We start from the raw sequence: 27,746 nt of genomic DNA on the forward strand, positions 1-27,746 counted from the left end.
CAATATCAAAGAACAGCTGAAGACATTTCATAATTACTAGCTGACCATTTCTTTGTCCAGTTTAGCTTCAGTTTTGGTAACATTGAATTATATCTCCTTTGATAAAGAGGTGTGGTCGAGGCTTGAGTCTAAATTCTGGGGCTGGAATGTATAATGGATCCTAAAGTCCAAATCTGAGACCTAGGGTCAAGGCCAGGTTTGCAGAACACAGAGGAAGACACGCACATTGCCCAAAAGCTCAATAATCCTGAGACATAATGTCAATTCTCCACTAATGTACAGATACTCTTCTCAGGCCATTGTCTGTGGGAGTTTGCTTTCCCAGCTAGATGAGAAGATTTCAGAAGCATTAGGTGTTATTCTACTCATAGAACAAGCGTCTGCATACTATATGTTGTCCCCATTCTTCCCAGTAATGGCATGCAGTACAGTGTAGTTGTCACACAAACACTTTGCAAACACTGAAATTTGCACATAAAAAAACATTTCAATGAAATCACTGACATCAATAACATGGGTACTCGGTTACATCCTATACAAGGGCAATTTAGTCATTCAGAACCAGATTGGGTACAGTTGCTCAACAGGGATGAAGTGGAAGAACATTCAATGAGCAGCTCTCATGTGCCCCTATGGACAGCAGGGCACAAATGCAATTGCTGTGAGCACAGAAACTGCCCCCTCCATGAATCTTCTGAGGCACAAGGTACTACAAAGGGGGCAGAGAAGTGAAAGGAGGAGTTGGGGCTATAGTCCTTCCTTGCTGCTGGTAGAGCTGGACAGGTGTGCAGACAGGAATATGCTGCATCCCCTGGAAAGGATGTAGCATCAGGCATGCACCTCCCCCTGCAGACTGGAAGATCTAGTTGGAATTCTGGCTCTAAAGTCCTCCCAGAGCTCACCTGAAGATGGTGCACGTTATTCTAAGGCTTCCTGTACCTCTCACAAACAAAAATACCCTTAAGACAGAAATGCATTGGGTCAGATGTATCCCTGCTGAAGCTTCTCTGACTTTGGTCCCTTGTTTGTTTTTCAAAAAATACATTAACTTACAGGAGTACTTGTGGCACCTTAGAGACTAACAAATTTATTAGAGCATAAGCTTTTGTGAGCTACAGCTCACTTCAAATTTGTTAGTCTCTAAGGTGCCACAAGTACTCCTTTTCTTTTTACGGATACAGACTAATATGGCTGCTACTCTGAAACCTGTCATTAACTTACAGGTAGGGGAATATGAATGATCTTGTGGTTATGGCACAGGTCTGGGAGATGGGAAACCTGGGTTTTATTCCCAGTTCTGTAACAAACTCCATGTGTGACCTTGGGCAAGTCACTTGTGCCTCAATTTCCGAGCCGATAAAATGTGGATTGTAGTCCTTACCCCCACCAGGGGCTTTTTGAGGGTAAATTGATTATAAATTACTTGTGAGACCCTTTTCCTGTTTTAGTGTGAACAGCACCTCCAGTTAAATTAGATGCATGCATGTGTCTCAGAGGCTGGTATGCCTCAGGGCAAATGTGAGACAACAAGGTGAAATGCAAGCAACACAAAATTTGATAACACTCTGTCCTTTCTCGATTTCCAGCTGTCTTGTCCAAATTAGATAGAGCTGTGAACTGCAGGAGTTTCACTGCAGAACAAACAATGCTTTTTTGTTCCTGGTTACTTAGAGTAGCAATCGGATGAATGATTGGGTTGTAATAGGAACACTTTGTTCTCTGTGTTCATGTCATGAAATCAGAGTGCTTTTTTTTTTTTTGCCATTGCAAAATTTATCCTGAAAGTGCTGACATCATCTGCACAGCCCCTTGCTTTTTCCAAGTAGATTACTAAAGAAAAATCCATTTCTGGTTCCAAATTTCCCTCACTTTAGCCCCACCAGCCTCAAGACTTAAAATTGTGACCTGGGCTATTCTTTTCCACCAAGAAGGCCAGGATGGGTCTTGCTTTAGAGACAGTCATTGCTGCTTGCTAATCAGCCAGAAAGATGGTGGTTGTACATAAAATATAGCAAAATGTGACTATTTTGTGTGTTTTCAGTCCATAATCACATTTTGAAAATTCACTTGAAATCATATGAACGTTCTGTGGGAAAATAATGGACTTGTGTTAACTCTGCAGCCAGTTTATAGACTAAGGGACAAATTTTGCTCTCTAGTGTACTTCCAGAGTAATTTTGCAGATGATGTTGGGAATTTTTTTTTATATATCTGAATGTGTATCAAGGACCGTATTTTCTTTTATCAAGAGTTGATTTTTGTTTAGGACGAAAACTTCTTTCACCTTCTAGTGCCAATTGTAATCCAGATTTATTTCAAAGGCGAGAAGCCGTAGGAGACCTTGCAATCTTGAGATTAATGAGGTTTGTGTGTGTTTTCGTAGCTGTTATTTTAAAGAGAAATTTTTAGCATTTGGCCTTGGGAAGATTTTCAGAAAAGTGCCAGAACCAAATGGCTGATTTCAGGTTAAAATCAGGACAATTCAAAAAATGATCCATTAAGTGCTAGCAAGTCATTTCTGAGTTTTGTACTGGAGAAAAATACTGATTTTTTTGCTGTTCTTTCTGGAGCTCATTCAGAATGTTCTCACTAGTAATGTATGTGTTTGCTGTTGAGCAATGTCCTTCTAATAGACCTTATTAAAAGTAAGAATGTAGCAAAAGTTCTGGTTGATTTTCTATATATAAATACACTATGTTAGCCACACAGCTGTTATTATACTAGAAACTTAAGAGCTCTTGGAAGACAGATCATTGCAAGATAGAAACAGATTCACTAGTTTTCCTTTGCTTTAATTTTCAGTTCTGGTTGGTGATGCACTATTTGTCTGAGATGACAGAAGAGCAAACTTTAGTGATGTACAGTGGACATCCTTTGGGCCTCTTCCCCAGCCATCGGTATGCACCTCGATTAATCATCACCAATGGCATGGTGGGTATTATCATCTCATTCTGTTTGCCTCATCTTAGGCTGTTTTTAAACTTATTCCTTATTAGATTATCATTACATGAATAAAAGAAAACGCGTAAGTCCAAATTCTGCCTCATTTATTCCAGTGCAACCCTCTCTACGTCAGTGGGGTTGCATTGGGATAATTAAGGGCAGAATTCTGCCTTCATCAGATGGCCATGTTTTTCTGTCAGAGTTAGCCTAGGGCAGATTTGAATGAGTGACCTAGAGGTGGTTTCTATGTTCCATTGTCAGTCTTCTAAGCCATTCAGTCCTCATCTCTTCATATCTCCCTACTGTATGTTCCACTCCGTGCATCCGATGAAATGGGTTTTAGCCCATGAAAGCTTATGCCCAAATAAATTTGTTAGTCTCTAAGGTGCCACAAGGACTCCTCGTTGTTTTTGCTGATACAGACTAACACAGCTACCATTCTGAAACCCATTTCTTCATCTGTTATTCACGTGGACAGGTAATTACCTCTGTAAGATTTGAAAGCAGGTAAGCTGCATGACAGATGAGTCACTTTTTCCATAATATTAGAACATATGGAGCCAAAGCCCCCTTCCTTACCCTTGGGATTAGTCCCATTGATGTTCATTGATTTACTACTGGCATGAGTAAGTCTAGCAGAATTTGGCCTGTGGAATAGAACCATTGCTATGTTCCAAAGCTTTATTTTTTTCTTTTTAGGTTATTCCCAACTATTCCTCCAGAGATGAATATGAGAAAATGTTTGCAATGGGAGTTACAATGTAAGATATGCTTCATTATTACTCCTGTTTCAAAGGTTTGCAGTCTTATATTAACTAAATCTGAGTTAGAGACCAGTTACCTTTTGATTAAAATTTCTAATATAGATGAACTTTAACTGTGTTCCATCACTAAAGTAAGCTCCTGATTCAGCACAGCACTTAAACATATGCTTAATTTTAAGCATGAGTGATCCCATCTGTGCTCAGCAAATGATTTAAGCACATACTTAAGTCCCATTGGAACTTAAGGTTAAACACATGTATAAGGACTCAGCTGAATCAAGGTCTAAAGCCTCAGTCATGACCAAGACATGATATTTTTGATATTTTGGGAATAAATAATGTGATTGCATTTTATTTTTTCATTGCTCATCCAGTTTATGGAGCAGGGGAATTGTTCACTCAGTTATCCAAGAGTTTGCATGTCATGGTGAGAATTAATAGTTGCAGTGCTGTGAAAGTCAAGGGGAAGTAGGTGCACATAAATAAGGAGCACATATGAAAGGGGTTAATATGGAGCATGAATATGGAGGTTAGCATTCTCAAAGGAACCTAGGCGAGTTAGGAATCTAGGGTAAAATTTTCAAAAGTACCTAAGTGATTTAAGTACTAAGTTCCACTGAAAGTCAAGTCACATGTACACTGCAAAACCAAAACCAAAACAACTCTCTGCAGCAAGTCTCAAAGCCCAAGTCAACTGACTTAGGATTGCAGGGCTTGTGTTGCAAGGCTCGACATAGCCATGTAGACGTTCCTGCTCGGATTGGAGCACTGGCTCTGAGACCCTCTCCCCGACCTGGTGTCAGAGAGTCGGCTCCAGCCCAAGTGGGAATGTCTACACTGCTCTTTTTTAGCTCCATAACACAAGCCCAGCAGCCCAAGTCAGTTGATCTGGGCTCTGAGACTCACCGCAGTGAGGTTTTTATTTTTTGCAGTGTAGACGTCTCCTAAATCACTTAGGTGCTTTTGAAAAATTTATCCTCTGTTTTCATTGACTTTCAATGGGGATTCAGTGTCTACATCACTTCATCAACACTGGGAGTCACAGCCAGAGTGCTTAGCCCACATAAAGCCATGTTTCCATTTTACTTGTCTGTGCTGCAGCTGTGCACTCCCAAAGCTCCTTTTATACCCATATTTGACCTTCTTGCAATAAATAACCAGCTTTGGGCTTCTGAGGTGACTCTGCCATTGAAGTTCAGCACATGGAAGAGTGGCGAGATATTGCCATGGTTTCCTCTTTTTGATGGTGCTGGATAATCACTTACTCATAATGCAGACAGGATTCAGTTAAATTGTAAACTTGATAATATCAGGTTTTCTAACAACAGAGAACATAGCCACAGACAATATTGTTTTCATTTTAACCTTATTCTGAATTGAATAAAATGGACATCATTGTGTTCACTTCAACTGATAGGTATGGACAGATGACAGCAGGGAGCTATTGCTACATTGGACCACAGGGAATTGTCCATGGAACTGTGGTAAGAGATTTGGGGAGGGTTGTCTGCATTGTCATACATTGTCTGCGAGACAGGTGGTGGGTGCTGAGTTGATATCAGGATGCTCCTGACTACTAAAGGAAATGAGTTTTGCCACCTCATTAACAGAACTTTAGCTCCCCCCAAACTCTTCAAATCAGAGATGGAATCATGATCCAGAGCCATAATTTGAGAGTGTCTAGATCCAGGGTTTTAATCTGGGCTCATCTCCAGTAACAACAGGTAAATTGGCTGAACATGCATTGTCCTAGTACCTAGTACCAGTGATGAGCTGCTAAAATCTTAACAATCGGTTCCCTCCTCACCCCACGAGGGGGTCGTGGACTGCCTCCACCCCCCGGGACCCCTGCCCCATCCACTCCCTTCCCCTGTCCCCTGACTGCCCCCAGAACCGGGCAGGAGGGTCTCGTGGGCCACTGTAGTGGGTGCCCACCGCGCCCTGCCCCTAAGAACCAGAGGGACCTGCTGGGGGGCGAGGTGGGGAGTCCCAGAGGTGCTTACCTGGGGCAGCTCCCAGGAAGCATCCGGCAGGTCCCTCTGGCACCTAGGGGCGGGGGAGCGTAGCTGAGGGGGAGCAGGGGGAGCAGCCGCTCCCCCCCCACCGATCACATCAAAAGTGGCGCCTTAGGCACCGACTCCCTGGGTGCTCCGGGGCTGGAGCACCCACAGGGAAAATTTTGTGGGTGCAGAGCACCCGCCAGCAGCTCCCTTCCCCGCGCCTGGCCCCAGCTCACCTCTGCTCCGTCTCTACCTCCGCCTCCTCCCCTGAACGCAGCGCCCCGCTCTGCTTCTCTGCCCCATCCCACCCCGGTTTCCTGCGAATCAGCTGTTCGTGCGGGAAGCCTGGGAGGGCTGAGAAGCAAGCGGCGGCTTCGCACTCAGGCTCAGGGAGGTGGAGGCGGAGGTGAGCTGGGGCGGGAAGCAGTTCCCCTGAGCGCCCCAGGTTACCTGCTGCACTCCTTGCACTCCCCCCCCCGGCCCCAGCTCACCTCCCCTCCGCCTCCGCCTCCCTGGGCCTGAGCACGAAGCTGCCGCCTGCATCTCAGCCCTCCCAGGCTTCCCGCGCGAACAGCTGATTTGTGGGGAAACTGGAGGGGGCGGAGAAGCAGAGCGGGGCGGCGCGTTCAGGGGAGGAGGAGGAGGCGGAGGCGGAGCGGAGGTGAGCTGGGGCGAGGAGCTGCCAGTGGGTGCTCTGCACCCACCAAATTTTCCCCGTCAGTGCTCCAGCCCCGGAGCACCCAGAGAAGTGGAACCTAAAGCACCACTTTTGGCCAGTTGTTAAATTTAGAAGCCCTTTTAGAACCGGTTGTCCCTTGTGGGCTTCTAAATTTAACAACCGGTTCCAGCTCACCACTGCCTAGTACATTGAATGTAACTTGTTCTTGATCCCTCATTTTATTTAGTATTGAAATACAGTATTTTGTTGTCTGCCAAATTCTTCCTGCATAGTGTCTCAAAATCCTGTCTAAAGATTTGTGTGCACAGATTCTGTAACCCATGAGTATATCCACAGACTCCTTCGGATTGAAAGGAACCTTTAATTAAAATGTATTCCATTCCCTGGCCTCATGGAGGGATTGATTCTGGCATCCCTAAACCATCCATGAGATTTGGATGTCTCTTGAACATGTTCAGGATCAGGAATGATGAGTCTACAACCTTGCTCAGCAGCTTGTTCTATTCTTTAACCATTCAAATAGTTTCTCCCGATATTGAATGTAAATGATCCCTTAAACCAGTTACATTGTGTTTCAAGCATTACATTTTTGCAAAAGGCTGGGAAGAGCACTTGACCCTCCTAAAAACACCAGTGTCTTAGAGTATCTTAACCAATTCTACTTGTAAACAAATGTAGGCTTAACAAATACCTAATCAATGCAAAAGTACAATAGAGATACAAACATGTTAAATATCTTTAAATTTTCAGGATTTTAGGGACAGGGGTTACCAATGATTGCTTTGTTCTGCACTGTGTGTTAGCTAACAGTGCTGAATGCAGGTCGTCGCTACTTAGGCAAGGAGGACCTGGCTGGGAGGGTGTTTGTCACCTCTGGTCTTGGAGGGATGAGTGGTGCTCAGGCTAAAGCTGCAGTCATTGCTGGATGTGTGGGGATCATTGCTGAGGTAAGACCAACACCTCTTTGTTTTCATTCTGTATTTCCTTTGCAGGGTTCCTTTATACACTGTCTCAGATCTCTCTACTCTCTTGGGGCTTGTTCCTCATTCCTTTCAGTTTGCCTTCCTGTGCTAAACTCCATTCTGATAGCATCTACGCCTGCTCAGTTATAAAACTCTCTACCCCACAAATGTGTAACTGGCAATAATTGTGTCAAACATGCAATTTATGTGATCCTCATTAAAAAAAATATTCTCCCCCAACAGCTGTGTACCCTTCCCATTACTTATTATAAGCTCCTCTCCCTTCCCTAAAGTCCTCCACCCTCTATAGTTTGTTTTCAGTTCCCTGTATTTAATTATAAGCTCCTCAGAGTATGGACCTTGCCTTTTGCAAAGTGCCAGGTACATGCCTAGTGCTATTTAAGTAATAAACAATCATTCTCTAAGTGAGCCAGTTTTTAATGTTGGGGATAAATTCGGCCCTAGTATAAATAGGCCTAACTTCAATGAACTTGAGTGGGAATTATGCCCTTTTATACCAGGACTCAGTCTGGCCCAAGGTATTAAAACAGGGGTGAGCATAATAGGGTTAATGCATCTAGCAGCCTCATCAAGAGTTATAAGAGAGCCTAATGGTAGACTCTCCCCAAATGTACGGACCCTTCCCAAATCTCTTACGACAGTTCTGTGGACTATTCCCTGTGGTCCAATGGAGCAATAGCTCCTTGCTGTCACCTGTCCCCTACCTATCACTTTCAGTGAACACAAAGATGTCCCTTTTATTCAACTCAGAATAAGGCAAAAATGAAAATAACATTTTCTGTAGCTATGTTATCCGTTGTGATCAAGTTCAAATCTTAAATGAATCCTGTCTGCATTAAGAGTAAGATATTAACCACCAGCAGCAAAAAGAAGATCCCATGTCAATAACTCACCATGGTTCCATGTGCTTAACTTCACATGGGAGTTTCACATCAAAATCTTGGAATGTACTAGTTATTTTAGTGGGATTTTCAAAAGTGCTCAGCGTTGGCCTTACTCTGCTCCCATCCAGGTCAATGGGAGTTTAAGTCACTGGGAGTTTTACCATTGACTTCAATGGGAGCAGATTTAAATCAATACCAAGTGCTTTTGAAAATCCCACCCTTAAGCAAGAAGGCCCATCACACTTTTGATCAGCTAAAGACCACTGGGGCAGCACGTGTCTCAAGCCTTTATCCCAGCAAGTCCTGATCTCATTATAGTGACCAGATATGAAAGGTCAATACAATTTCTCTTTCAAATGTTCCATTTTGGTACACAAAGCTTGGGGCTGCTTCATTCTGTGCTTCTGCATTTGGACTTTGAACACCCTGAACCTGCACTGAAGTCTTTTGTGTCAGTCCCCGGGTGTACCTTCCCAAATGCTGTAGGGAGTGGGCAGCCAGGGGCTGGTTCCCCTCCTCCCCTACCCCTCTGCCCCCAGCATAATTTAGAGCAGCCTCAGAGCTGTTCTAAATTATACCAATTTATAAAGGACTCTTAGAGGCAAGTACTTTGTCTGGGGAATTGCTAGAGTGCCTTTTCCTCTTCCACCACAGCACACCACTGATGTGCAGCCTCAGCCTGGGGGAGGTGGAATTTATCATTTGGCCCAATGGGAGCATTGCCTGTGCAAAGATTGCCACAATGGCTCATCTATTTGATCCCCTAGAGCAGTAGTTCTCAACTCCGGTCCACCGCTTGTTCAGGGAAAGCCCCTGGCATGCCGGGCAGGTTTGTTTACCTGCCACGTCTGCAGGTTTGGCCGATCGCGGCTCCCACTGGCCGCTGTTCGCCACTCCAGGCCAATGGGAGCTGTAGAAAGCGGCGTGGGCCGAGGGACGTGCTGGCTGCCCTTCCCGCAGCCCCCACTGGCCTGGAGCGGTGAACCGAGGCCAATGGGAGCCGCGATCGGCCAAACCTGCGGACGCGGCAGGTAAACAAACCAGCCCAGTGCGCCAGGAGCTTTCCCTGAACAAGCAGTGGACCAGAGTTGAGAACCGCTGGCCTAGAGGAAAGTTGTCTGACAGTTTTTTTAAAAAAATGAGAGCAAGTAGCAACACAGCCTCTTCTCTTATTCCCACCTAGAGTAAGATCAATTTTTAATGATATTTTGCTAATATTAGCTACCTTTTATCTGTAAGTTAAAGACCACTAATGCATTAGCAATCAGCACACTGGATGTTATGAGCCCATTAGGTTTATAAAATGATGGATAAGCAACACATCTAAAAGCCAAACACTAGAATTCTAATGTTGATAAATGTAAGTATCCATAAGACCAAAATAAAATCCACCCAGATTTGAAATATAAATAAAGAAAAACAATAAAGTCTCTTAGGGCCTGCATTTTTCAGTTGTTTTTAAGTTCTGATGCTCCTTATAATGATTCTGTTCTTCTAAAGTTTTCTTTGGTTTCTAACCAGAATTGATCAGAATAATTTTCTATACTCCAAAATGTAATAAACAGAGATCAGGCATAGACTAGGAATAATGGGGCTGTTTCATTATATAATCATTTATTCTTTTTCTAAAGAATATAAATACAATTCTGCTCCACTGAAGGGAGCTGAAAGATCAGTTTATTTCCCTTTTAATTTTTTAACAAACTTTTCAACTCTATAGAACCTCATCCTGTCCTTCTTACTTGGAGGGAAATATCAGTCACATTTCACACTTTATAGTAAAGTTACATTTATAAACTATTTCAGAAGAGTTAATAAATGATGAATCAAGGTTATAAGTATGTTATAGAAATGAATAGTATAGATAGCTGTAAGCACATCAGTAGAAGGTCATGGGTTCAAGTCGCATTTGATCTGACACTGAAAGGGCACCTCCAGTTCACCCAGCTGCAAAATGGGTTCCTGATTCACTCCTTTTTGTACCATTGGCTATGAAACTGGTGTGCCTTAACTGTGCCGGCCCGATGAGGCCATTGGCTTGGTGGGAGGGTGGATAGGTGGTTTTTGACATCAGTAGAAGGAGTTATAGATGTTTAAAGGCAAGAAACATATTGAACTATGGCAGGGTTTCTCAACCTGTGGGTCAGGACCTCAAATTAGGTCACCAGAATGTTTCAAAGGGTCACATGGCAACTCCTGTCCCATGGGGCTGGCTGGGCTCACCTCCCTGCTCCAGGTAATGCAACCTCTGGGATCCCAGTGCCACTCAAGTTTGGCCCAGCTGTCACGATGACAGGAGTCCAGATAGGCCAAATCTGAGTGAGTGGCGCTGCAACCCCATGAGCCAGGTCACAACTCCACTCACACAAATTTGGTCTAGTCAGGGGGTGGGGCCAAAGCTGAGTGGCATTGCAACCCCGAAGGTTTTAATGCTCAAAGCAGAAAGCCAAGCCCAGCCAGCCCCACAGCATAGGAGCTGCAGGAGCTGCCACTGTGGGGTGAGTGCTGGGTAGGGTTGCCAGGGAACGCCAGGTCAAAAAGGGACTCTGGCAGCTCCGATCAGCACAGCTGACTGGGCCGTTAAAAGTCCGGTTGATGGCACGTAGCTCGGCATGGCTCCTGGAAGCAGTGGCATGTCCCCTCTCCAGCTCGTATGCATAGGAGCAGCCAGGAGGCTCCATGCGCTGTCTCTGCCCCAAGTGCCGTCCCCGCAGCTCCCATTGGCCAAAAACCACGGCCAATGGGAGCTGCAGTGGCGGCGCCTGCAGACAGGGCAGTGCGCAGAGCTGTCTGACCGCACCTCCGCATAGGAGTTGAAGGGGGGGCATGCCGCTGCTTCTGGGAGCTGCTTGAGGTAAGTGCTGCTGGGAGCCTGCACCCTGACCCCCTTCCGTGCCCCAGCCTCCTGCCCCAGCCCTGATGCCCCTCCTGGCCTCCGAACCCCTTGGCCCTCTTTCTCATTTTTTAAGATCAGGTTCCCTGATAACTATTATTATGCTAGCAAAATGCTGCAATGTTTGGGTTGCAAACCCTGCATAGGTATGTTGGAATCAAAACAAAAGCGGGGTTTTTTTCATATCTTCACTTTGGGGCATAAACTACCTGCTGGGGCCTGTTTAAACTATTATGCAGGGGTATAGGGTTGAAGAGAATCCCTAGTGTAACTCCACTAATCCCATGGAGTTACTCCAGGTGTGATGTGAACCCATGTGGTTGATGTCATTTTAAAACCTGTTGACTCGCTGATCAAAGAGCATAAAAGATTTTCTAGAATCTGATGAAAAGGAAGTTAATTTCTTTGGGTGTGTTGGTGGGGTCTATGAAATGAGATCCAAGACCCTATCAAGATAGGTCAGAAATACAGTATATAGGATACTATAACACAGAGGATTTAGATAGTCCAATCAGCGCTGCACTCAGACTTTTTGAACTGTAGTATCAGAACCCATTTATTTGTCATGTACCAGTCTGCATTCTTTTTTCCATCACGGCTGTTTTGCCTGGTACTAAAACAGCATACCAAGAGAAGCAGTCTCCTCTGTGTAACTGACTTCTTAGTCTGCTGCTCCACTGGTGTTGCCCCAAACCAGGGTTTTTTAATGATATGCCTAATCAGTGACATGGGAATTGAAGGAACGTTTCACACACTGAAATAACTTGGCAAGAGGAGGCTTTCCATCAACTTTGATGGGCGTTAGATCAAGCCCCAAATATATAACGTTTTTTGTTTACGTATCAATGGTTTGGTGGCTGGAAATGATGGAAAGAAAATGCAGGGGGTGGGCTGTGGGAATGCATGGCAGTTTAAATGGGTTATTGTAAAATTGTGGGGGGGGGTCATTGAAAATCTGAAAGCAGAAACACTTTTTGTTTTCAGTTTTTCAGTTAAAACATGAACAATTCCAAGAGAAATAAAAAAATTGTTGTTAATTTTTTTTGTGGGGGAAAAATGTTTCCTAACCAGCTCTCATTAGGATTTTGTTTTTCTAAAGCCAGGTTGGTTTGGATCTGGCTCAGTGCTTAATTTGTGCTAGGGCTTGCCAGGGCTGAGCCCTGGGACCTCTGGGCTTGGCAGTTCATATCCCTGGCACCTCTGGGCTTGCCATGTTGTTTATGAAAGTAAAAAAATTGCTTGAGCCCCGGCACCTCTTTCATTACAAATTAAGCAGTGATCTGGTTCCCATTTTATTAAAACTACAAAGGTTGGCGTTGGGAGGTGGTTGGAGAAAATATTCCGCTCTTGTTCCATTCCTGGTTTGAAACAACAGAAACCAGAACTGATGGAATATTAGAAGCTAGAAATAAAAAACAACGATTAGCTCACCCAGCCCATCACCTTGAAGCCAATGCAGGAGTGTGGTCTTATGTACATTTGTTAGTGTTTCATCCAGGATTGTTTTAAAGTTAAAGATGGATTGGAGAAGTTCTTCCGTAGGTGAGATGACAGTCCTGAAATAATTATGCAATTTGTCCCAGGTTGATGAAGCTGCACTTTTGAAACGTTACAGGCAAGGTTGGCTGATGGAAATCACTGATAGCCTGGACCACTGCATTGCTCGGCTTAGGTATGGCTCATGAAGTGCTGTGTTTGTCCCTATGTGCTAAATCCTGCTCAAGGGCTGAAGTAACCGCAGCAGCCCTTGAATTCCCCTACATGGGTATGCAGGGGAGGGGTTACAGGATCTCTCTCCTCATATCACCTCTGCTATTAAATGAGGTAAATGAGAAGAAAATCAGGCCCGTGTATTAGAAATTCAACTCATGAATTCCCTGTCTTGTTATTATTACTCCATAGCCCCTTACAGAATCACTCTGGTTTGAAAAGGATGAGCTAGGTGAAAGTATAAAATCTCCATATTGAGGTTGTGGATTTAAAGAATATTGTTGAGGTTTTTAAGTGAAAGGAATGGTATTTGGCTTGCCGGCACCGTAACCTGTTCACTATTAACAGCACAGTCTGAGCTCTGTTTGCTCTGAAACTCTTTCAGACAGAAAGTCTGTCTGAATAAGAACACTGACTCTTCAGTGCATTGTCCAGTTCCCGGTACAGTGCCTAATCTTGTATTGTTTATGCACCTAGAACTCCCAGTCTACTCAAGGAATCCCACGCAGCATAAGGATCCTCTTGTCAGTTTAGGTTGAAAGTGTTCATCACTCCTGTCTTGCTGTTTGAACCCACATAGGCTTTTCTCTGCTCTTTTGAGTGACTGCTTTGGTTGTTTATGTGTAGTTTGTAAACTGCAACTATCCAGATGATGAATTTTCTTCAACCATTTCTATTTTTACTCTATTATAGAGATGCAAGAGAGAATAAAATTACCCTTAGTTTGGGCTACCATGGGAATGTGGTAGATCTTTGGTAAGTACCAGATGGTAGATGGCACTTTTCCTTGTTAGTTAGCCTGGAACAATGTCCAAGCTTGTAGACAAAGGGAATTGTCCTTCAAACCAACCATTGAAGCTACATCTTGACTCTCGGAGGTAAATCTGGTGTCCAAATTCCAAATGGGTGAATTACATTTTGCCGACCAAAGTACCCCTTTTAGGCACAAGGATGGATAACTTTGGTTTTGGAAACCAAAGTGGGGTCTTAATAAGATAATTCATTGGTAATCAGAAACTGGAGAATGGTGTCTTAATGAAAGACAACCCCTTGGTCATCAGAATATTGAGAAAAGAAATTTGCTGCTTTAGTGGCTTGATCCAAAGCCCACTGAAATCAGTGACAAGCATTATTTATACTTCTATCAGGCATCCACCAACAGACATTGCCAATCCAGGATATCCTTGTAATATTATAAAAAAATCTCTAGGGATATTCCTGAGAACTTCTAATTGGTGCTGCTGATGCTCACAAGAAATATAACTACGAGGTGATGCCGGCAATGGCAGCCACCAGACAAGCAGTCTATATATTATCTTTCCTCACCATAGGGAGAGGCTTGTCTATGAACTTGATACAACAGGAGAACAGCTAGTTGATCTTGGATCCGACCAAACCTCCTGTCACAATCCATTCAGTGGAGGATACTACCCCGTGCAGCTCAGCTTTGAGGAGGCAAACCAGCTCATGTCTACTAATCCAGGGAGGTTCCGTACCCTGGTGCAAGAAAGGTAAACAATTACCTGATTCATAGATTCCAAGGCTAGAAAGGGCCATTGTGATCATCTCGTCTGACCTCCTGCATAACACAGACCATAGAACTTCCCCAAAATAATTGCTAGAGCAGATCTGTTAGAAAAACATCCAGCCTTGATTATGCAGGTTTGGTTGCTCAGCATTTCTAGGCTCAGTGTTTATTTTGCTTCTCCAGTGACCAGATTCTTGTCTTCCCCATAATAAGACTCATAGAATCAGTGGGTCAGATTCTGCTCTCAGTTCTCTCAGTGTAAATCTGGAGTAATGCCATTGAAGTTACACTGGTGTAACTCTTTTAGCTCCTGTGGCGTGACTGCTTTCACACAGATGTAACTGACATAGAATCGACCCCACAGATTCTAGAAAGAGAAACGGTCTATCAGATTGCTTAGTCCCTCTACCTGCCATTGCAGGGTCATTCCCTCTTGTATAAGAACTAAAGTCTGAAAATATCTGCTTGGATCTATTTCAACCATATATTGGGCTTTGTAGCCTATGTAAGGTACCTAGCATGTGAGTTAGTTGTTATTAAACGTAGAGAGCAGAAAATAAACAACATCCTTATTTTGTATTATTTCCAGGCTTGCTAGTAGCTTCACTAATTGGGTAGGAGCAGGGAACAGTGCTACTGTTCTTCACTAAAACCCAGCAGGTGCTTGCAGTTACAGAAGTTCTTTGGCTCTGAGTGCTATTACTTTTCACTCCTGCTGTTCTCCTTCCTCTTGGAAACACTCCTGCTGAAGAGGTTTTTACCATTAGAGGCTAGAATTTGTGTTTGTCATCTGTTTGGCTTTGGCCCAGGGGCCTAAAATGATGATTTCGGTCTCCCAGGTCTTCATTTTAGATGCTGTTCTGAGGGCGATGCTGTCTGTAACAGCAAAGCTAATTTCCAGCAGGACCTTTTTGTAAGATGAAGAATAATTTAGGGACCCCAATCTCATTGGTTATGCTTTGGTGTAATTCTGTTGATTTCTGATTTACACCATTGCAAGTGAGATTAGAATTGGGAGCTGTGAAAACAAGCAGTGAAAAGGGTACTCTCAAGAATAGGCCTAGGGCCTGATTCTCTTCTTAATTAGCAATTTAATTCCATTGCCTTCACTCATGATTTATACCAGTGAAAGCAAGAGGAAAATTAGGCCCCTGTATTGGCCAAGGGATGGACTAAATAATCTACTGGGATCTTTTTAATCTCTGTTTTTTGTGATTCTATTGTAGTCCAAGAAACAGGTGGAAACTGCAGCCAGTTCAAAATAGCCCAGACCTTGTGCGTGCTTTTAAGGGCTAGCAAAAGGAAAAGAAGCAGAGAATTGCAAAAATCTCCAAAGAAGGGGTCAGAGAGGACTGAAGCAGTTTCATTAACTTCCTGATTTTTGATCTAAAACCAAGTTAGCAAATGACTTTGCTGGAAGTGGACTTTATTTTTGAGACCGTTACAAATTTAAGAGCCCTAGCTGTATTGCTTTTGAGCCTTTGCCAGTTGCTGGGGGGGTTTCAGACCATAACCACCGGCACTAGGAATTAAAGAATGAGGTTACAAAGATTAGCAGTGGCTGTGAAATTCTCTTGCTGCCTGAAGTTTTTAGATCTCTGTTCTAGAAATAGGGAGGAGGAAGGAGACAGTGATGGGAGTTGCTCACATTATATAATGGTCTGAAGTTATTTGGCCTTTGGTAGGTTTACCTCGTCACTGGAAACTGCCAGCTCTGTGCTAGGAGGCAGTCTCTAGCAGTACCACCTTCTGCAATTTTTCCTGTTAGATCTCAGGAGCTGTGTTGGCTTTTTAACTGGGTGGCAGACCTTCGGGAAATACTGTTGTTAATTTAGCAGGTGACACTCTTCACCCTGGCTCAGTACTTAACCTGTGTTGCAGCTTCTTGCTAGCAGGTATGGTGCTGATACAGGAGGTCTCTTCTGGATAACCCATAAAACCAAGCTCCTGATCACTTGTGGTCATTAAAGATCCAATGGCAGTTTTCATAATGGATGGGTGATAACCGGGCTGTGTTAGCCAAATGCCTGTTCAGGTACAATAACCACATTCTGCTTCTCTGAATTCATCTCTGTAGTTTCAGCTAGTTAAGATACTGTTCTTCACTGCCTCTTCTGAGCTGATGGGCAGTATTGCTGTGTGCTGTTAAACATCTGTTGTGTTCCAACCCAGAGCTGGCTGCATTTCTGAGCTGGAATAGGTGACTCCTGTGTGTTACTTACCCTACCTCACAGTGGTGTTGTGAGGTTCACTTAATATTTGTAAAGCATTTGGAGAGCTTGGGATAACAGGTGCTACAGAAGTGGAAAGTATTTTTATTTGGTGTCTGGTGGGCTTAGAACATGGATTGATCTTGAGTCTTTCAAAGTCATCTATCTAACTCTCCCCACCTTTTCACAGCCCAGGGCAGCAATGCTAAGGTGTTTGTGACATTAACCTTTTATATAAGTGAATGAATCTCAGAGCTAACTTTCTGCCTTTTTATTTTCAGTCTGAGGAGACAAGTGGCTGCTATAAACAGGCTCTCTGATAAGGGCATGGTGTTTTGGGACTATGGCAATGCTTTTCTCTTGGAAGCTCAGAGAGCCGGTGAGTAGGTGCTGGCTTTCCTAGATGTAACCAGGGCACTTCTCTCCTTTCCAGCAGGTAACATATAGTTCATTACCTTTGTTAGAGCAGGTCTTCCAAATGGAGTGTATCGGTAGGAGTCAGTCCTGCCTGGACGTTAAATTGGTGCCATTCTTTTTCTCATGAAGACTAGTGGTATTGGGCTTTATTCCGTAGTGTTTGTTTCTGATTTTCAGAGGTGCTGAGCCCCCACAGCTCCAAGTGAAGTCAGTAGGAGAAACTGGTGCTCAGCACCACTGAAAAGCTGGCCCGTTGTTTTTAAAGTAACAGCACTGACTTTTTTGTGGGGTGGGGGGTCGATGGGAAGCAAAGTCTGTCTTTCCTCAAAGGAGAAAAATAAAATACACATTTCTGAAGTGTCCTCTAATGGCACATCCACAACTTTGCACCCAATGTTGGGCACAGATGATGGACTCCAGTGGCCAAGCTTTCTAAAGACAAACCTCCATTCTGTGGGCACAACTGCCGGCAGTTGAACTGTGGGCTCCAATCTGGACACTCATACCTCCATTCTACACAAGGTAACAGCATCCCAGTCTGAAATTTGCAAAATAAGGCCCTAATCCTGCAGTTGCCTCAGTGTGAGTGGATTCCTATGCAGAGCCCCACTGGTGCAGGGGTCTGCCTGTGTGGAGGCATTTTCATGACCAGGGCCTAGGATTATAATTCCCCTCTCTGTCCCGCTCCTCACAACGCTTATTTTTTATTTAATGTCCCTCTCTATCCTGGACAGGAGGGGGTGGCAAATGTTACAGTTCCAGATGGCCCCGCTGCCCTTAAACTCAAGCCCACCAGAGATTTACAAGGGAATCTTCTAAAGCCTTCTTAGCATTGCAAACAGACCCTTGCGGCTTGTCAGGATGCAGATCAGACAAACTGAAAGTACAAAGAAAATGTAGCAGACATCTGCCTTTGTTAGGGGTAGAATATATTGCTCCAGATCCTTAACTGGTGTAAATCAGTCTAGCTCCATTGAAGTCAGTGGAGCTATGCCACATTACACCCACTGAGCATCTGGCCCAATATATTTCCTTCACTAAACCTGATCTTCAGGCTAGGTTCTGTGACTGGTAGGGCATCAACATTTAAAGCACTAGTGATTTTCACCCTTAATCATTGTGTAACAGAAAATGTCTAAGGAGACAGCTTCAGGATTTCTGTTTTTACTCCATTGCATCGTTAAAGCATCAACATGAAAAAGCTGCCAAGACATCTCCATGCAGAGTGGTTGCTTAAAATATATGAACAAGGAACATGTTTTGACCCCTTAAAATGTTTGGGGAGGGATTCCCTCTTCAACTATGGCCCCTTCACAATGTACAGTGGCTGTAAAAGTCCCTTGGCCAGCCAGGGAAAAATTTCTCTGGTTCAGGCACTGTACTGACTAGCCACATGCTGATCTATGAGGTCCCCTGGTTTAAAAGGCAGGGCTAAGTGAGGGACAAACATTCTAAGTTGCTCTGTGTTACAGAGCTGGTGGTGGGCGCATGGCTAGCCCACCTTTGCACCTGCCCTCCTGAGATACAAGCCTGGCTGGGGCAGGTTCTGCCCATGGAGCAGCCTAGAATTGGAAGGGCACAAAAGTGCCTTCCCTCTTTCCCCATGGGCTATGCGTTTTGTGGCGCAGCACAAAATCTCACCCCAAGGGCTTCAGGTCACTTTTTAAGCCTGCCCTGTTGATGCTGCAGGATTTGGCAAGGGTATTTTCTTTTCTTTTACAAGCTGACATTTTAAAACTAGAAAATGAAAATAAAAAATGAGCCATTTAAAAAAAATAAAGAAAAGAAAGCAGTAGGGACGGCTTTGAGGATGTCTTGGGAGGTGGCTTCTGCAAAATATAGGACCTCTTGAATATCATTAATTTGTTTGGTTGCATTCAGCTGCCGTTGCCACTCATTTATTCCCTGTTTTCTTTCTTCTAACAAGAATATTTAAAACAAATAGAAGAAATAGTGAGTGATTTTAAGAGAATTTCTCTTGGAGCCTGAAATGTTAAGGCCCAGGAAAGTATAGTGTTTCTAAGCCGGGGAGATGCCGAGGTGGGCCGGCTGGGTGTCAGTTTGCTTCTCTGCTCTGGTTTAATTTATAGCAGCCTGTATTGCTTCCCTTGTGGGAAATCCCATAGAAAGGAGGAAGAGGGAAGAAATCACAGAGGTCTTCCTATAGATTTTTCCTGCCTTTTTCAATTTAGGGAGGGGGTTGTTCATCCCCATGGTATGAGCTGTGTGACTTTCCAGAACCCCTGGTATATACAGGAGGCCATGGCCTTCCATACAGAAGCCTTTTGTCTGAAAGCTGATTCTGGGATCCTGTTCCCTCTACCCATCCAGCTCTCTGGCAGAGCAGCTCCAATGGAGGACTGCCCTAACCACAGCTGCCTCCATCATTCCCTTAAAAGAAGATCCTCTGCTGCCCACTGACCTCCCCATAACCACCCAGTCCCCACCCCTCTTTTCACACAGCACCTGTGAGAGGGATCCCGGAGAAGGAAAGTGCCATCAAGCAGAGGTCTGACCCCCTTTTTCGGTGTGGCAGGGGAAGAGCTGAGCAGGCAGGGATGCAGTCGGGCATGAACTCAGGGTACAATCGGGCCCAAGTTTGTAGCTCTTCTTCTCATCAACTAATCTGCATTTAAAATCCTTTTGCAGGTGCTGATGTCGAGAAAAGAGGAGCCAATAAAACAGAATTCCGATACCCTTCCTATGTTCAGCACATTATGGGGTATGTTGGAAGGAATAGATAACTTGGGGCAATGAGCTATTTCCATTTACTGGAGAAGTAAAACTACAAACTGGACTGCTTTTTACGAGAATATCCAAAAAATATGTTAACTCGGAGACCCCACTTACATGGCCAAATCCTGCCTAGTCCCATTGCAGAGTAAAATGATGGTGATGGGAAGGGGGCTTCAGCAATGAATTATCTAAGACATCCCATCATGTCTTGGTTCTATGTCACTTGCACTAGTATTACCCTTGTGTGGGCCACGTGCTCATTTGCACGGGAGCAGTGCCCAGCATGGCTAAGAAGAATGTGTGTATGCTGGAGCAATGTAAAACAATCGGAACAAGGCCAAGAGTCTGGCCTATGGACACTGTTGACTTCACTGTGGTTATTCCTGATATACATCAGTGTAATATCAGAATCAGGCCTCCGGGGACATCTCATATGCACTAAGGCAAGCAGGACTTGACCCTTAACAGCTCAGTAATTCTGGAAGACATTTATATATATGCAGAAAGCAGAGTTGGCATTGCAGCGGTGCCCTGTTGGTTTGTGGCTGTATACATAGATTTGCTACCTCTCACTACTCTGGGGCGAGACTGACTCCTTTTGGATTAGTGGCACAATTAGGGTGGCCATTCATGCATTCCCAGAATACTAGACATATCAGTCTTCCGGGAACGGCATGAGCCTGCTCTTGCTGGCATAAACCTTTCCCCACTGGCATGACCTTGGCCACACATCCAAATCTGGCCCTTTCTGTACCCATCCACAGAAGAGAGTGGAGAAGTCTGATCTGGTAGCATTCTACCTTACATTGCACTTACCGGGCCAGAGAATCTGGCCCTTTCTGCTCCCATTGTGCTCAGGCTGGCCCCTCGTCCAGTATCCTATCAGTCCTGCTTTTCTAGGGTTTGTCCCCTATCCAGTACTCAGACAAAACTGGATGTGGTTTTGTCCAGTACCACTTTTAAGAGTATGCTGCTTCGCCCCCACTGGTGTGACCTCAGATGCACAGTGCATGGAGGTTGCCATTTTTAAGGGCGTGCCACTCCACCGCTCGCGATATGACCTTGGATGCATGTTGCATGCGAGGTCACACCACTCAGGGGGAGCCATTTTTAAGAACGCACCACTCTGCCCCTGTGCAGCATGACCTGAAACGCATGGTGCGTGTGAGGTCACACCACACATGGGGAGCCATTTTTAAGAACGCACCACTCCACCTCCACTCACGTGCCAGGTCACGCCAGCGGGGACTAAGCAGCACACTCTTCAAAAGGGCATCCCCATCTGGTAAAACCACATCCAGTTTTGTCTGAGTTCTGGATAGGGGACAAACCCTAGAAAAGCAGGACTGTCCGGTTTAATACTGGACGAGGGGCCAGCCTAAGCACAATGGGAGCAGAAAGGGCCAGATTCTCTGGCCCGGTAAGTGCAGTGTAAGGTAGAATGCTACCAGCTCAGACTTCTCCACTCTCTTCTGTGGATGGGTACATTTACACCCACTTTGCATTCACTTTCCATAGCTATAAATGACTAGACAAGGGTGCAAAAGAGAGGCTCAATCAAGCCCTCACTCTGTAAATGATTACAGGTTCATCTGTGGACATTAAAACAAGGAGCTGGGTGTTCCTCTTACACTGGTGTAAATCAGCTACCCTGGTGTAAGAAAGGAGAGAACCAGGCCTCCAACATCTTATTTTATGAAAGGACCTTCAGTCAACTGGGGAACACCCTTGTTTGATTAACAGCCTTGAGTTTTCTATCAAAGGCTGTGAGCACTACAAGTGTGGTTGCAATTTTCCCCACACCCACTGATGTCTTGGTGAGACAGCATTGTTTAAATTCTGGAATAATGATCCCAAGTGCTTTCTGTTTAGATTAGTTTGTTTGAAATATTTAGAATTCTTCCATCTTCAGTTAATGAAAGAAAAGCATTGCTAACTGCCAGGATAAATCAGACAGGAATTTCAACTATCTCTTAATGAAACATGTTCTCTTCCCAGAGACATTTTTTCCCTGGGATTTGGACCATTCCGCTGGGTTTGTACGTCAGGTGACCCACAGGATTTGGCTACCGCTGACTTAATCGCCACGTCAGTGCTTGAAGATGCTATACATCAGGGAGGTAGGATGTCAACTCTTTTTCTATCATAAAAGGTGCAAATTTCTTGAAGAATGGGGTGCAATCAAAGGAGTTTAGTGTGTCTTTCAGACGAGACCTGAAAAACCAAGCTCTTGTCTGCTCCACATAGGTATTAAAGTCAGTAAGGAGTGCAGCCAATATTTATGACTTACAAGCACTATTTAGGGGGTTTATGGAGCCCAGGGCTGCTATTAGATGCGTAAACTGCAGCTGTGACTAAGAGCACTATTTCCCATCTGCACATGGTGTGGATTTTGCTGCATCTATCCATGCCTTTGTCAGCTTGAGACTCAGCTAATAATAATAGTAGTAATACCTAGTTCTTATTTAGAGTTTTTGATCAGTAGAGCTCAAAATGCTTCACAAAGGAGATCAATAGTATTGTCCTCATTTTACAGATGGGGAAACTGAGGCACGGTGTGGTGACGTGGCTTGCTAATGGTCACCCAGCAGGCCAGTGGCAGAGCCAGAAATAAGATGCAGGTCTCCTGTGTCTAGTGATCTAGCCAATAGCCCAGTAATGCGCTGCACCTGGGGCTAGGCCTTGAGAACTGGAGGCTAAAGCTGGGGTAGAATGAAGTAGCCTGCTTATTAAGTAGGCTTTCATGTCAAGAGTACATGACACCAGTGCTCTGGGAGCTGCACTGGCTGTCTGTAGAATTCAGGAGGATGATCTTAAAGCCGGAAATAGCTTGAGAACAGTCCGCTTACAAGACCACCTCTCACCCAGCATATGTGATGATGCAGTTAAAGTCATCAAAGGTGCTCAAGCTGGAGACAGTTCCCTCAATTAAACTGAGAGGGAGCTGCTGGCAGGGCACTCACTATGAGGGCCCTTCGACTCTAGAATTCACGTCCCTCCTTGGTCTGCCTATCCCCAGATATGTTAATCTTCTGGGCTTGCCGCAAGGCTCCTGTGTTCTCCTGCAGGAGAGGCTTTGAGGCATTTGTGAACTGGACTGAAGTAGGGGAGTGCTATTGCTTTGTGCTGAAGGGTTAGTTCCTTGCATGGACCCTGAATGATATTGTGTGATGTCATTTGTGTCATGGCATCCACAGCTTTAGGGGATGGGCACCTTTGGGGTTTTATGAACTGAAATAGAGGCCAGGGATGCTGATGTACCTCTTTACCCCTGGGTGGTTCCACCAGGTTGTATGTGAGGCCCCCAGGTGGGACAGTTTTAGGGAGCCCTGTACATCTGCTAGCTATACCGTACCTGTTATTAGGATAAATGCTCAAAACATTGTTGTCTAAAGCTGTCCACCTGGCACCTTTCGTAAGCATTAAATGCACTAAAGAAAATGGTCAAGATAAGTCCTCACTGGGATGTGTTTATTGCAGAAAAACAAAAAATGCATTTAATCCAGTAGTTTAATTTCTGTCTGGGCCTCCAGCTGATCTCCAGTTTTGTGGGTGCAACTTCGTGCTGAGAATTAAATGTGGCCTCAAATATCTGCACTTACCCTTCCACCCATTTTGAATCCTCACTACCTGATCTGTGGTTGCAGTTTTGATGGCAAATAATTTTTTCCCATCATTCTCCCTGTACAATGCCTGTACAATTGACAGCTATTTTTGAAAATATCGGGCCTGATTCTACTCTCACTTTTATACAGTCAGTCTATCTATCTATGGTACTTATTTGGTCCCTCCGCACTGTAGTATCTGAGCACCTCACAATCTATGAATGTGTTTACCCTTACAACACCCCAGACATGGGGCAGTACTATTGTTCCCTATTTACAGATGAGGAACTGAAGTACAGAGAGACTAATTTCTACACTATGAAATTAGGTTGATTTTATACAGGTCAATTTTTAGAAATCTATTTTATACAGTCGATTGCGTATGTCCCCACTAAGCCATTAAGTCGGCGGTGTGCATCCTCACTACCATGGCTTGCATCGACTTATGGAGTGGTGCACTGTGGGTAGCTATCCCACAGTTTCCGCAGTCTCCGCCGCCCATTGGAATTCTGGGTTAAGCTCCCAATGCCTGATGGGCCAAAAACATTGCTGTGCGTGGTTTTGGGTACATGTAGTCAGTCGCCCCTCCCTCTGTGAAAGCAACGGCAGACAATCGTTTCGCGCCTTTTTTCCGTGCAGACCCCATACCACAGCAAGCATTGAGCCCGCTCAGCTGAGCTCACCGTCACCACTGCTGTTGGGTCCTGGGTGCAGCTGTCAGCAGACAGTGCAGTCGGACTGCTAACCGTCATCCTCCACCGCTTCCACTGCAACTCTGCTCTCCTGGTGCCATGAATCCACCTCGCAGGTCCTCTCGTTGTTCTGTATAAATATCTATTCTCCTGGCATCCGTTGTCGTCCACTGCTTCTGCTGCAACTCTGCTCTCCTGCAGACGCCATACCACAGCAAGCATGGAGCCCACTCAGTTCACCGCTACTGTTGGGAGCATTGCAAACACCTCGCCCATTATCCTGCAGCATGTGCAGAACCTGCAAAAGCAGGCGAGGAAGCGACAACAGTGCGATCACGATAGTGATGAGGACATGGACACAGACTTCTCTCAAAGCACGGGCCCTGGCAATTTGGACATCATGGTGGTAATGGGGCAGGTTCCTGCTATGGAACACTGATTCTGGGCCCGGGAAACAAGCACAGACTGGTGGGACCACATAGTGTTGCAGGTCTGGGATGATTCCCGGTGGCTGCGAAGCTTTTGCATGCATAAGGGCACTTTCATGGGACTTTGACTTGCTTTCCCCTGCCCTGAAGCGCAAGAATACCAAGATGAGAGCAGCCCTCACAGTTGAGAAGTGAGTGACGCAAGCCCTCTGGAAGCTTGCAACACCAGACAGCTACCAGTCAGTCAGGAATCAATTTGGAGTGGGTAAATCTATTGTCGGAGCTGCTGTGATCCAAGTAGCCAACGCAATCACTGAGCTGCTGCTATCAAGGGTAGTGACTCTGGGAAATGTGCAGGTCATAGTGGATGGCTTTGCTGCAATGGGGTTCCTTAACTGTGGTGGGGCGATAGATGGAACGCATATCCCTATCCTGGGGTTGGACCACCTTGGCAGCCAGTACGTAAAATGCAAAGGGTACTTTTCAATGGTGCTGCAAGCACTGATGGATCACAAGGGACATTTCACCAACATCAGTGTGGGATGGCCAGGAAAGGTGCATGACGCTCACATCTTCAGAAACTCTGGTCTGTTTGAACAGCTGCAGGAAGGAACTTACTTCCCAGACCAGAAAATTACCGTTGGGGATGTTGAAATGTCTATACTTATCCTTGGGGACCCAGCCTACCCCTTAATGCCATGGCTCATGAAGCCATACGCAGGCACCCTGGACAGTAGTAAGGAGCAGTTCAACTATAGGCTGAGCAATTGCAGAATGGTGGTAGAATGTGCATTTGGACGTTTAAAAGCTTGCTGGCGCAATTTACTGACTAGGTTAGACCTCAGCAAAACCTATATTCCCATTGTTATTGCTGCTTGCTGTGTGCTCCACAATATCTGTGAGAGTAAGGGGCAGACATTTATGGCAGCGTGGGAGGCTGAGGCAAATCACCTGGTGGCCAATTACGTGCAGCCAGACACCAGGGCAATTAGAAGAGCACAGCTGGGTGCCTTGTGCATCAGAGAAGCTTTGAAAACCAGTTTCATGACTGGCCAGGTTACAGTGTGACAGTTCTGTTTGTTTCTCCGTGATGAAAACCCACCCCCTTCGTTGACTCTGCTTCCCTGTAAGCCAGCCAACCAACCTCCCACCTTCAATCACCACTTTCAGAGGCAATAAAGTCATTATTGTTTCAAAATCATGCATTCTTTCACCACACAAATAGGGGGAAAACTCGCAAGGTAGCCTGGGAGGGGTGGGTGAGGAGGGAAGCACTGGATAGGGTGGTGGATGAGGGGAGGAGGGAAGGACAAGGCCACACTATAGTTAAAAACTTTATTGAATGCCAGCCTTCTATTGCTTGGGCAATCCTCTGGGGTGCAGTGGCTGGGTGCCCTTAGCCTCCCTCCACCCCCCTGCGTTCTTGGGCATCTGGGTGAGAAGCATATGGAACTTGGGGAGGAGGGCAAGCAGTTATACAGGGGCTAGAGCGGCAGTCTGTGCTCCTGCTGCCTTTCAGGCAGCCCCACCAGATGCCTGAACATGCCAGTTTGCTCCCCCGTTAGCCTCAGCATTGCATCCTGCCTCCTCTCATCGCGTTCATTTAACGCTTTCCTGGACTCTGCCATTGTTTGCCTCCACACATTCTGCTGAGCTCTTTCAGTGCTGGAGGACTGCATGAGCTCTGAGAACATGTCATCACGAGTGCGGTTTTTTCACCTTCTAATCTGCGCTAGCCTCTGGGACAGAGATGATAGGGGGAGCGTAGAAATATTTGAAGCAGCAGGAGGAAAAAAAGGGAGAGTAGTATTTAAAAAGATACATTTTAGAGAACAAAGGGAAGACCATTTCACACTGATTCAAGCAATTCACATTACATAGCACATGTGCTTTTGTACAAGGTTGCATTTTGCCTCTTATATTGAGTGCCTGCTGGTTTGGTGTGAGACATCATACATGCTCAGCTGGGCAACAGAATTTGGCTTGCAGGCAGCCATGGTAAGGCAAAGGGTTTCGGCTTCTTCAACCTTCATAACATGTGGGAATGGTTTCAAACAGCATTGTCCTCCTTTCCCATACCAAGCAAAGCCCGTTAGGTTGGCCATTTAAAAGGAGGGGCTGCAGTTTTAGGGTGAATGTTCAGCACAACCCCCACCCCAATTCTCTGGGATGATCGCTTCACACACACACACACACCCCGCGTGGCTAGTATCAGGGAAGATCCCTGTCAGCCAAACGCGAACAGCTCAGCATGAACGGGCCTCCCCGCACCACGTGGCTAACAGTGGGGATGATTTCTTTTCAGCCAAAGGCAAACAGCCCAGCAGGAATGGGCACCTCTGAATGTCCACTTAAGCAAATTTCCCGTATTTCAACCAGGTGACCATGAATTATATCACTCTCCTGAGGCTAACACAAAGGGATAAAGAACGGATGTCGCTTGAATGCCACCAAAGCTGGGCCCATTCACTGCAATGCTTTGTTCTGCAATGATTCCAGACTACTTGCTACTGGCTTGGCCTGGTAAAGTGTCCTACCATGGAGGACGGAATAAGGCTGCCCTCCACAGAAACCTTCTGCAAAGGCTTTTAGCTCCAGGAAACCTTCATGGAGATGTCCCTGGAGGATTTATGCTCCATCCCCAGACACGTTAACAGACTTTTCCAATAGCTGTACTGGCCGTGAATGCATCCCAAGTCTTCAGGGCAAATTAATCATTAAACACACTTGCTTTTAAACCCTGTATTATATTTACAAAGGTATACTCACCAGAGGTGCCTTCTCCAGCTTCGTGGTCCAGAAGCCCACCTTGGGAGGGTTGGGAGGGTATTGGCTCCAGGGTGATGAACAGTTCCTGGCTGCTGGGGAGAAGGGATTCTCCGCTTGCCTGCTGTGCGCTATCCTCAACCTCCTCATCCTTCTCCTCATCTTCCTCATCCACAAAATCCTCATCCCTGTTGCGTGAGACTCCCCCCTTGCAGGTGTCCACGGACAGTGGTGGGGTAGTGGTAGGGCCCGCCCTTAGAATTGCATGCAGCTCATCATAGAAGTGGCATGTATGGCGCTCTGACCTGGAGTGACCCTTTGCCTCCTTTGTTTTTTGATAGGCTTGCCTGAGCTCCTTAATTTTCAGGCAGCACTGCTGTGTGTCCCTGTTGTAACCTCTGTCCATCATGCCCTTGGAGATTTTGGCATATATATTGGCATTTCGTCTTTTGGAACGGAGTTCTGCCTGCATGGATTCTTCTCCCCATACAACGATCAGATCCAGTAC

At 45.3% G+C, this 27,746-nt stretch overlaps 1 protein-coding gene across 4 annotated transcripts in view; it reads left to right on the forward strand.

Moving 5' to 3' along the window:
- Positions 1 to 27,746, forward strand: part of UROC1 (urocanate hydratase 1) — a 66,242-nt gene that overhangs the window by 16,434 nt on the left and 22,062 nt on the right. For 3 of the 4 annotated variants that reach the window (XM_073351321.2, XM_073351320.1, XM_073351323.1), the window contains 10 exons: positions 2,803 to 2,931; positions 3,643 to 3,704; positions 5,125 to 5,191; positions 7,190 to 7,333; positions 12,730 to 12,818; positions 13,550 to 13,612; positions 14,188 to 14,367; positions 16,876 to 16,973; positions 19,661 to 19,733; positions 21,746 to 21,867. In XM_073351321.2, the coding sequence (XP_073207422.1) occupies positions 2,803 to 2,931; positions 3,643 to 3,704; positions 5,125 to 5,191; positions 7,190 to 7,333; positions 12,730 to 12,818; positions 13,550 to 13,612; positions 14,188 to 14,367; positions 16,876 to 16,973; positions 19,661 to 19,733; positions 21,746 to 21,867 (1,027 nt within the window). The remainder of the gene's footprint in view (positions 1 to 2,802; positions 2,932 to 3,642; positions 3,705 to 5,124; positions 5,192 to 7,189; positions 7,334 to 12,729; positions 12,819 to 13,549; positions 13,613 to 14,187; positions 14,368 to 16,875; positions 16,974 to 19,660; positions 19,734 to 21,745; positions 21,868 to 27,746) is intronic. The other variant, XM_073351322.1, reaches the window with a different exon arrangement.

Source organism: Lepidochelys kempii, chromosome 7 (genome assembly GCF_965140285.1).
Source record: "Lepidochelys kempii isolate rLepKem1 chromosome 7, rLepKem1.hap1, whole genome shotgun sequence".
NCBI lineage: Eukaryota > Metazoa > Chordata > Testudines > Cheloniidae > Lepidochelys > Lepidochelys kempii.